General features: G+C 39.2%; 1 protein-coding gene across 2 annotated transcripts; it reads left to right on the top strand.

Moving 5' to 3' along the window:
* The first annotated feature begins 671 nt into the window (after positions 1 to 671).
* slc30a8 (solute carrier family 30 member 8) lies at positions 672 to 11,029 on the top strand. Of its 2 annotated transcripts, none has more exons than XM_020661361.3 (9): positions 672 to 1,227; positions 3,430 to 3,596; positions 5,900 to 6,046; positions 6,673 to 6,826; positions 7,030 to 7,199; positions 7,367 to 7,479; positions 8,249 to 8,354; positions 8,440 to 8,468; positions 10,183 to 11,029. In XM_020661361.3, the coding sequence occupies exons 1-9, from the start codon at positions 1,157 to 1,159 to the stop codon at positions 10,219 to 10,221; spliced, it is 996 nt and encodes a 331-aa protein (XP_020517017.2). In that variant the 5' UTR covers positions 672 to 1,156; the 3' UTR covers positions 10,222 to 11,029. The 2 variants fall into 2 exon arrangements, with proteins under 2 accessions (XP_020517017.2, XP_020517016.1); XM_020661360.3 differs by having other exon boundaries at positions 680 to 1,227; positions 8,440 to 8,574.
* The last annotated feature ends 873 nt before the right edge of the window (positions 11,030 to 11,902 follow it).

Genomic DNA, 11,902 nt, shown 5'->3' on the forward strand with positions numbered 1-11,902 from the left:
CCATGACTAATCCGGAAGTCCATTTCGACTATTAAAAGAAAAAATACAAAATCTTTTCCGTGATAATAAAACTATATGTTCAACCATAATCATGACATTAAAAAAATCATTATTATAATTTAAAAGTAAAGGAATCATACTTACAGTTTTTAGTTTTTAGTTAAAATGAGCTAAAAGTCTGAAAGTCAAGATAACAAAATCAGAAATTTAAATTCAGGAGACAAAAACTTTTAGTAATCTGTTCAAGAGTCATACATGAGGGGAGAAAATGCCCTTAAATTTGTTACACAAAGTGTGATTCATGCCTTTAAAAAGTTAAATTAATGAAGCCTAATTGTATTTATTATTTTTCCAATCGCAAGGAGCAAACATGAAAGACTACAGAAAGCTTATTTAAGACTGTAAAACACAAGAAGACACGTTATTTGGGCTTTATCAACTGTCATTTAGATTGAATCACAATGACGTCATTAAATGATTGGAAGTCACTCTGATGACGCGGCGTTGAATAAAACCACGAGGTGACAACAGAGCGCACGGCACTTTTGGTTTTGTAATCACTAAGTGCCGGCTGAACAGAGGAGGGGGGGGGGCCATGGATGAATTATGATGGGGTTTTTTTTCCGGATGATGTAAATGAAAAATCGGCCAAACTTTCACAAAACTCTTGAATTTGTCTCACACTCTATAGGTCCACGTTCTGCGTGTCCTGTAAACCCCTTCTTCACCGACCATCATCTGCTCAGCTTCAGCCTCAGTGCTGGTTTTCTTATTGTCTCATATGTCTCCTGGTCAGTAACATTTGGCCGTCTCCCTCTCCCTCAGTCACCCCGCTTCAGGCTCTGTTGCAGGCGGTGATGAAATTGCACACGGTGCGATCAGAGGTAGTCACAAGGCTGGATCACATATTCACTATTTGCACCCAGTGAGGATTTAAGAAGGATGTGTAAGGACTGTTAAACTCGTTTTCATCAGGAGGAGACAACAAAGCCTGGACGTGTTTGACAGCAAATAAAACAACAACAACAACAAAAAAACAAAACTGCAGCCTTCAAAGTTTGGACTTTTTAAACTCTATTTTTTTGTTGTTGTTGTTGCATCCTTTCGATTTCAAGGACTTTCCTAAAATATTTGTTCCTCTCCGAGACATTAAGTCATGTTCATGAACAAGCCGGAGAAAATTCCCCTGGTGACAGACCTGAAGACCTCATACGATGTAGTGGAAAGGTAAGATTGTATTCTTAAATTCACTGTTAACGCAGGGTAATTAATAACAGGGAACACAAATTTAGTTTTTCAAGGTAATCCTGTTAAATTAATTTTATATTTGTAGACCTATTTATGAGTTTATATAATTAATTAAATCATTTTCCTCGGGTTTTGTTAACACATAACTGAAGTAGTCTGTGTATACAGTTTGTCTGTTGTGCTCCGGGCTGTGTCTTTGCCCACGCTCCACTGTTTGTGCTCTGCTGGTTTTTCCACACGGGACGGTGTCTGTGGGTCTGCAGGGGTAAGCTGTGTGCAAATGTGCACTGAAGTCAGGTTTCTCAATGGTTGTACTGTTAACTCTCCGGTCATCCCTGATGGAGATGTCAAAACAGATAACACTGCAGGGAAGTGTGCAAAGAGTGAGCGGAAGTAAAATAAAAAATAAAATAAAAAGGTTTTTATTTAACATGCTGAACACTACACAATTACAATTCACATGAGAACAATACGAGATATCAAAACATCAAACAAACAACAAAAACTGCATAAGAAAGAAAAAGACAAGAATTGGGGCAAATTTCACCTCAAGTCTCATATAGACTGACTCATTAAATCCACAATACAGTAAGATTATGTAATCATATATAAACTGGTGCGGGAGGGTCCATGTAATCCAGAAAGGATTCAAATGTTTCACTCATACTCAATAACTATAGCAGGTTATTTTTCTCCAGGGACTGTATAGCTATTCATTTTAGGGAGTCGATTTCCACTTGAGAGAGAAACACATGATACAGTGACCTCACTTTTCATTCATTTTGTTATTAAACCTTTTTTAATAGCTGAGTCATCCAATAATAATGACTGAACCCTCTTTACTGACGTTTTGTAAAGACAAGATGTTTGTGAAAATATTTGAAACATGCAGAGGGGAAACCAGGTGAGGCTCCGATCATCATCATCTGCTTTTTTTTTTAAATATATATTTTTGGACTTTTTGTGCCTTTATTAGAGAAATAGGACAGTGGATAGAGTCGGAAATCAGGAAGAGAGAGAGAGAGAGAGAGAGGTATGACATGCAGGAAAGGAGTCACAGGCTGGATTTGAACCTGGGCCGCCCGCTTGGAAGACTACAGTCTCCATACATGGGGTGCGCGCACTATCCACTGTGCCACCAGCTGCTTTTTTTTTTTTTTTTTTTAACCACTTCTTTGTCCTGTTCCTGATCTGTTGATATTCTGCTAACTAAGGCTGTGAATGAAATGTTACAGTCATCAGGCACGTGACTGTTGGCAATCGGCTGACTTGGCTTTTTAAGAATTTAAACCGTCACTCTGATTATCCTAAAGCTCCTTAGTGACTTTTTAAAGTACTTTTGTATTATTAAATGACGTAGACTTTCTGCATTTACCCCCTTTAATCCTGCCTTTATAGGCTACTGATGTGGATTCAGTTTTATCAGCACAGTCAACACAACACAAGTAGCTGTAATTTATATGCTTAAAAAATGAAGCAGAATCGATATTAACGATCGACCGATTTGACAATCAATAATCTTATTTATCATGAAAACAGTAACTAGCCTCCTCAATGTTGGAATTTAAAACTTTTCCTGAAAGTTGTGATTCAAATTATTTGGATGTCATTTTGGTCACACAAAGCAAGTTGTTAAGCGGTTCTCCTTTTTCCTTTTAAAAAGCTAGATTCTACAATTCACTGAGCAGACGCTTTTATCCAAAGCGACGTACATCAGAGAGTAAGTACAACACAAACAAGGATCTAGAAAAAAGGAACGATGTCAGTAAGAGCAAACGATCAGCTTTGAGTCTGATTGGACACACAGGTGCTGACAGGAAGTGACCAGAGGCAAAGCACAACATTGAGGCCAGTTCTTGAGAGCTCTAATCAGTATAGAAACCATCTTATAAGTCGTCGTTATCAAATAAAAACCATCGTCATTACCATCATCATCATCAATAATATGGAGACCATCATCATTAAGTTAGTAGGTATTCATGAAAGAGCTGGGTCTTCAGCTTTTTCTTAAAGGTGCAGAGGGACCCAGTGCAGAGGATGTAAGTTGTTACATCCTAAACATGGTTGTGAGGGTCTAAAGACAGGGCAGGCCATGTTCTGTCTGTGTTGTGTGTATTGTTCAACTACAGTGTTAACTCATGTCCTTATATTCCATTTCTTCTCATGTTTATGTGCATCCAGTGTGGCGTACCAAGAGCCATCAAAGATGAAAGGCGCCTGTGGCATCAAGCACTGCCATGATAACAGCCATTCACAGGCGGATCGCGAGGGAGAGAAGAAACATGCCAGGATGAGGTTGTATCTGGTCTCCGTGATCTGCCTGATTTTCATGATCGGTGAAATCATCGGTAAGGCATTTTTGTTTTTCTCACTTTCTTAAAATCTTTTACACCTGATTCTTCGTTCTGTGCCTCATCCGTTCAGATTTGGCGATGACTAACTCTTTCCGAACACAGCATAGCATACCCCTCAATGTCATGTCTCGCACTTTGTGCTAAGTTGGGAATCATAGTGCTGACAATTTTAAGGCAGAGAACACAAGTATGTAATTTCGGTGTTGAAAAATGAAGCCAATGCAAGAAGTGCAAAAAACCCGCAATACATCAAGTGTCCACTTGAGGCTGGCTGCAGAATCACAAACACCATGTCCATTTCTACAGCAGAATTTTTTAATAACAGCCTTGTTCAAAAATGAAATGGGTTCAATACCTCAGGGAACACACTGTACTGGAGTTTAAAAAAAGAATAACTGATCCGTTTTGATTTCATGAAGGACACAGGTTATTGATTGACGGATTGAGGGATGCGGTGTCATGGATTGTCAGGAGGCTTTGAACCCGCCTTTGCTCCAGCTCGTTGTCTGTTGTTGGGGGTGATTGAAAGTTAGGTTGAGAAAGCATTGCCAGCATGGCGATCGACGGCCCGCCATCAACGGGCTTCTAAAGCCCCCTTCACTAAACTGTGGGTGACGCCACTCAGGCGTTGTCTATTTTTATTTGGAATGGTAAAAATAATTAACCTTCAAAACATTATCAGTAACTTTGTCATTCTGAGCATGTTAGCATTGTAGCAAACTAGCTTGTAAGTGTACTTGTTCATCGTCATCAGTGGCCGTTATCTCCGTTATGTTAACCTCACAGTGTGAAGCTCAAAGACGGTCAAATAGTTAAGACTCGTTTATTTCTCTGAGAAACCAAAGTTAAATCCCACAGGTCCATTGAATATTTCAAGGTTAGCTACCACCTGACAAACAGCTAAAGTTAGCATCAACGATCCCTAGCATTAGCCATAAATTCACATCCATCCTTTCAAAAGGAATTGCACTCAAATTGGTAATGTTCAGTAACTCCCTATGATATTAGCTGTATGTGGCTAGCATTAGCTGTTGATAATGTGCTAAAATACATGAATAAATACGTTATGGCGTAAATATTTCCCTTTCCGCTTTTAATATCAAACGTCTTTTCACCTGTGTCATTCTTTAATAAAAGTATGATTTGTCAGTTTTCCAAATTTGAATTGATCTACGATCTGGGACATAATAGCAAGACATCAGAACAACATTTTAGCCTCACACCATCGGACGAAAACGGCAACCAATTGTACAATGAGGCGTTTCATGTTTCTTGTCTCTGACCTCTTCTTCTGTCTCCTAAATCAGCAATTCTTTGAGCCTTTTTTGTGTGAATATTGACTCCCCTGAAACCCTGTCCCTCATTGTTTCTTTGTTGTGTTTGAATCACTTCCTATATCATTTTAATCCTAGCATTTCAGCTGTCAAATTGTATTGTAGAAACGCAATATTTATCTAATTATCCAATGAGGGATGAAATTGGATCTAGTTCCAGACGTTTGTTCTTCAACTAAACCAAAATGTCCAATAAGTTTGAATGTTGTTGATCCGTTAATTCTCAGTTCATGATCCAGGATTCCAATAATCCACAAAAACAATGTTGCACTGATCCAATACAATCAGAATCAGCATCAGCATCAGAAATACTTTTTTTTAATCTCAGGGGGAAGTTTGGTTGTTACAGTTGCTCTTATACACAATATAGCAGTGTAGAAATATAGAATAAAATTAGCAATGAGTACCAAAGTGCAAATTAATTGAAATAAAAAGCTATGTACAGACGAGCAGGGAGCATGAGTGATATATTCAAATATAAGTAAACAAAACAGAAAAAGGCTCAATGAAGACCATCGACACTGCATGTCATCCAGTTTAGTATCAGTATTGCACACATGAGTGATTGTTGACTGATCAACAGACAAATTGCCCAGTTGAAAGTAACCATTATACAAAGGAGAAATTTCCGGTTGTTGAGTGTAAATAAGTCCAGGGTCTGACTAAGGGTCTGACTCACAAAGGCTACAGGCAGGAATGACGCTCTAGGCTGCATCGGATGGGTCAACACAAAAGTACAACACAAAACAAACAAACACTCTGATGCACTCAAAAACTGTTTGTGTTCATTGGCAGCTGATAGCAATTACCTGTAGTGTATGCACACCAAGCCACGGCTCCACACTGTGGCTAATGTCGGTATAACGCGTATAAATCATCACACAGTTTATTTAACCTATAAGGTCTCAGGCAGTAATAACATACAAAAGAACAAAGTGTCTGATGTTGTCTTTATTTCTTCAGGTGGGTATTTTGCAGACAGTCTTGCAGTAATGACGGACGCCGCCCACCTAATGGCGGACTTCAGCAGCTTCATCATCAGCCTGATATCCCTCTGGCTGTCCTCTAGACCTGCCTCACACAAGCTCAGCTATGGCTGGCATCGTGCAGGTACTGACAACATTCATGTAACAGTAGGTGCTGTCAGAGCTTTTTATGTGATTTTTCACACTTAAATATAACAGAAATCCAGTATAAATCCGCCTCAAGGGGCGACATCTGCTGGATCAAAAAATCGCTTATAAAGCCTTTAACTTTGTACACTTAACATTGTATGTTGTTTTTGTATTGCTGTCTGAATGGTTTAGTCGCAGTATAGACAGATGAAGGATTTATAAAAATGGCTAAAATGGTGAAAACCAAACCAACTGACACGAGCATGTGTCGCTCAACTGTTTTAAACTTTTTTGGGGCAAATGATACTTTCCAGAATGTGATGTTTGGATAGTTTATATAACTAGACAAGACATAGGACCTTCAGTTCTAGTTAGGATACTCTGAGTTAACCAGAACTTGTACAAAGCTAGTAATTATCATTATTGGAGTCAAACCAATAATTGCCCAATCTCTAAACCTAAACACAATGTTAACAGTTTTTCTAAGTCTTGCTACTTAAGCCACTAAACTGTGTACTATGTTTCATTTGGTTTTGGTGGGCTATCTCTCTTTGTTTGACCACAGTTCTTCTTGTTTTTTTTATTAATTCCTCCACTCTCCTCATCTCTTAATCCATGCAGAGATCTTGGGTGCACTGCTGTCAGTTTTCACCATCTGGCTGGTAACTGGAGTGCTGGTGTACCTTGCTGTTGATCGCGTCATCAATGATAACTACACCATTGAGGGCACAATTATGCTCATAACCTCTGGCTGTGGTGTGTTGGCCAATATTGTGTAAGTTAAACACAATTAGTCATCTTTAATTCCTCTTTTATCATTGTAAATTGCAAATATTTAACAGTTTTTGCTTTTTAAAAAAAGTAATCCAGTAATCCAGTTTCATGGAAGAACATTTGGGTTATGTTGTTATAATTTTTTGTATTGCTGAGCTGATTAGTTTCATACTCTTGGAAATGCTTTGTTCTCCTTCCCAAAAGCATGGCCCTCACGCTTCACCAGTCGGGCCATGGCCACAGTCACGGGGGTCTTAGCTCACATGGGCATGGCCACAGTCACAAGAAAGGAAAAGGACAGAAACAGATCACAGACCATGCCAACTCAAAAGATGACCAAAGAGGAGACCTGGAGCATAATGGGCACGCTCATGGTATGTTCACAGTTATAGTCTTTATCTTGTTTTTTTTTGGCCACAGAATAATTTAGGATGAATAATTCACTCTTTACACATATATTCTTGAATGTATGTTATGGTTTTAATTCCAGTATTGTATTCTGTTTGGTGCATGAATGAGCATACCTAACTCTCTGACTCAGGAGGGAGGGCTCAGCAGGCCAACGCCAGTTTGCGAGCAGCGTTCGTCCATGTGGTGGGAGATCTTCTGCAGAGCATCAGTGTGCTTGTTAGTGCCATCATTATCTACTTCAAGGTAAGGAGTTTCTCCAGATGTGCACACCGTGTTAGAAGTCTTACTAAGTGAGATTTAAACCAATGAAGGAGATGAGGAATAGTTGGCAGGCCTGAATCACAAGAAGGTTCCACTTATCAGTGTTGGACTGTTGGAATTTGTGGAAATCAATACAATGAACTTGTACCGACAGGCCGGTCTTGTGTCGCGGCGGCCGCAGCAGCCAAAACACAAGACCGGCCTGTCGGCAGCAGCCATCTCGCCGCTATATTTATATTTTTTCGCCGTTATCAGCTTTCTCCATAGAGCCTGTTAGCATAGCTTCCAAGCAATATGGTGGACGTTAAATTTCGATTCTGGGAGTGAGGTCCCACCCACTGACCTGTGATTGGTCTGTAGCTTCAGTGGTCGTAAGTAAGAGGAACTAGCGTTGTAGTTTCACACCGCTAACCGCAACAGCTTCCAGTGACGCAATATGACGATATTTGCGTCACTGGAAGCTCCTTTTCAGACTTAGAAATACAGAACTTTCCAGTCTCAGGGGGAAATGAGGGCGGGATGCACGACCATTCAAAAATACTACCAGGTTTCTAATGATACAAAGATTAATGCAAATATAGCAAATATATATAATAGTATCCCTTTAATTGAATGTCACTCTACTGTATTCCCAATTATTACGCAATTAAGTTCCTCTCCTTTAGGAAGCAATAAATAACATGATTTCTGCAAAGGCTAAAATTATAGCTCTATACAGATGCTTAAAGGTATGTGTTCTTGTTTCTTTCAGCCAGAATATAAGATTGCTGACCCCATCTGCACATTCCTGTTCTCAATCTTTGTCTTGTGCACAACCTTCACCATCATGAGGGATATTGTCGTCGTCCTGATGGAAGGTACGGCTCTCCCTCTCCTTCTCCTTCTCTTTTTGATACCTTGATATTAAGTCTTTCATTTACACTTTTTTTTTCTGTCACTCAGGTACTCCAGCTGGTGTGAAGTACAGTGAGGTGAGGGGTCACCTGCTATCAGTAAAGGGGGTTACAGCTGTCCACAATCTTAACATCTGGGCCCTCACCATGAACCAGGCTTTACTATCTGCACATGTGGCTATAGGTAAGAAGAAACAAGTGCCCTGCTGCTAAATAATTTAACATATTCCTTTGCAAAAGTATGAACTGTCTGTCAACCAATTGGAGCTTTGGCTGATGTTTCCAGAATGACATGACGTTATAGTCTATAATGTGCTATTGTCCCAATGGGAACATTTGTTTTTGACTTGTTTACTGCACACATTTAATTTTCTTGATAGAAATATGAAAAAATCTTAGAATGAGTGGTTCGACTGTGGCTCAGTGGGATTATTTCTTCTGATGGACACTATACATTCTCTGCCATCAGTGTGTAAATGAGTAGGTGTGACTTGAGAAATCAGAAGATTAGAAAAGCACTTTACAAGTTTAAAGGCTTTATATGTGATTTTTCACACATAAATGTAGAAATCAAGTATATCCTCTGAAAATAACTCTGTGAGTCATGACTGTCTACAATGGGTGTAACACCCGAGTCCCACTGTCTGTGATGCTTTCAGAGTTTTCAGAGTCCTATCTTCACTTTGTTTACATCGCCAGGACGGCCGGCTGACTCCTCCCCTCGTGTATAAAAGTTGTTTAATTGAGGGACTAGAGAAAAGAAGAATAACATACTGTACTCACTGCTTAACTGTGTTTCTAGATCACGCTCATTTCAGGTAAATTTACATGCAGTGTGAAGATACGAGCATAATAAAGATCACTAGCATTAGCATGCTAACACAACAATGCACCAAGAGTTGTTTTGGTTTCATGCTGGTGCTCAAGGGCGACATCTGCTGGATCAAAATATCACATATAAAGCCTTTAAGTCCATTTACTGTTTAGTGAATCAAAAAAAAAGAACAGGTATATTGGAAACAATATCATTGATATAAGACAAGACAAGGCCCAGAACTGACCCTTGTGGAACACCTTTTGTGAATGATAGAAACTTTGAATATTTCCTGCTTTTACACATGGTCCAAAAGGTTACCTCTTCATGTTGCATTAATTCAACAACTTTACTGGTGTATTGAGTGTAAAGACTTTTTCTTTACAGACTATGAATTAGAATTATTATTTTTTTTATTTTAAGATTTATTTTGGGGCTTTTTGTGCCTTTAATGGAGGGTGGATAGAGTTGGAAATCAGGTAGAGAGAGAGTAAGGAATGACATGCAGGAAAAGAACCACATGTGGGATTTGAACCTGGGCCGCCCGCTTGGAGGACCATGGCCTCCATACATGGGGTGCGCGCACCAACCACTGCGCCAACAGCACCCCCCCTTTCTAGTCTTTTAAAAACATTGTATTCTAGGGGTGCTGGTGGCGCAGTGGTTCGTGCACGCGCCCCTTGTATGGAGGCTGTCGTCTCAGGCAGGCGGCCCGGGTTTGCATCCCATCTGTGGCTTTTTTCTCGCATGTCGTTCCCCACTCTCTCCCTGATTTCCGACTCTATCCACTGTCCTATCTCTCCATTAAAGGCACAAAAAAGCCCAAAAATAAATCTTAAAAAAAAACAAAAAAAAAACACATTGTATTCTAAAGCGGTTATTGAGACAGACAAATATTTAATGATATATTTAATATGAACACACAAGGTGACTAACATTTTTATTTCCTTTTTCTATGTCTTCCTCTCTGCTCCACAGACGAGTCAGCGGATGCTCAGACTGTCCAAAGAGAAATAACACAGGCTTGCTTTTCCTCCTACAACTTCCACAGTGTTACAATACAAATGGAGCGACAGTCGGACCAGAAGCCTGACTGTAAACTGTGTGAGGACCCCAAGATGTAGCGGCAGAATAAGGCCAAGGGACAGCTGCTATAACCTCAGTTCACAACATTTAGTCTTTCTGCACTGCTTCTATAGGACCCTGAAGTCTGACATTTAATGATAAAGTCTCATGACTTTGTGTTGACACTATCAAAGATATGTGCCTGAATGAAAGATCAAATGATTTTAGAAGGAATGCCCTTTGGAAGTTTTAACTTGCTTTAAACTTTGATATTCATTGTCTTTTCTTTTAAGTTTTTTCACAATACAATAGAAATTACAATTCATGAAGTTAAAGTTTATCTTTAATGAATATGGTTTTACATGATTGAGTGTGTTGAGCAACTTTGAAATATATATGTCTTATCTACTTCCCTGAACCTACATCGTAACTACAGTTTACCTCATGACCTCATGGGGAGCATTCAGACCATGGCTATTCTATTCTATTACCTGTATTCTATTTTTTAAGTATTTACTTACTGCATCAACCTGAAAAATAGTATGCAGCCATAGGCAATGAAACATGGTCTTGTATGTAAATATATACATCAATAAATATTTCTATGCATGGACTACTAACCAGCAACCTCAAACGTACTCTCTGTTGGGAGCAGCAAGTGTTTTTTTAATACGTGGTCAAAATGCCTTTCATTGTCTTTGTAAAGTTCTAATGCACAAACTGAAATAAAATAGTCAATAAAATATTCTTTTTACAAATACTCTTATCTTGTGTTTCTATTTTTCCAATGCTTAAAATCCTTCTAAATGAAACAGTGTAAAACTTAAACCCCTTCTTGCCAACGCCATCTTCACTGTTTCTGGTAAACAAGGTCATTATTGTTCCACTGTCTTGAGGGGCTTATTGATCCCAGTTTACAATCGCCCCATCTCATTGATTTTAAGCAAGCTAGAGGTTTTCCTAGGTGGCCTTTTTAACTTAGAGAGTATTTGCATTTCTTTGATTTAGATATTGTGTTGCCTATAAATTGGGAAAGACATCACTTTGTGATCTTTGTTTTGTTATTTTTACCCTGTACACGCTTAGATTCTCTTCCTGTATCCAGCTGGTAGATTCATTATTGAAACAGGACATTACTGAACCACTTACATCATGCAGTGATGACCATTGCCTCTATGCAGAGAAACCAGCAGCTACTGCGGAAAGTATTTAGACCAGTAGCTCCTGAAAGCACAAGTTCCAAAATCCATGCAATCCCCATTCCTGTGTAACAGAGTTAATGATTCCACCTGCCGTCACATGACATAGTATGTCCTTCTTTTACTATTTCAATAGTGTAAATACTGTTAAGAATTTATTCCAATGAGTATCCACTGGGACTGATGCTTTGTGTAACATGAGCACTCTCTGCTGGGGCCCGTGCAGACTTGAGCGGTGCAGCCTGCGAGTCTGCACTATAAAGTTACCAACCATGACCAATCAGAAGATATCAGGCTTTTTGAAAAGAAGTTCTTTGTTAACTGATACATACTTCACTGACTACTTCACCCACTTTTTTTAAGTCCAATATCATTAAAAGAAGTCAAAGGAGCGGCTGTAAATACTCTCACTCCCGACAGTGTTATTTCAAATC

This window comes from Labrus bergylta, chromosome 19 (genome assembly GCF_963930695.1).
Source record: "Labrus bergylta chromosome 19, fLabBer1.1, whole genome shotgun sequence".
NCBI lineage: Eukaryota > Metazoa > Chordata > Actinopteri > Labriformes > Labridae > Labrus > Labrus bergylta.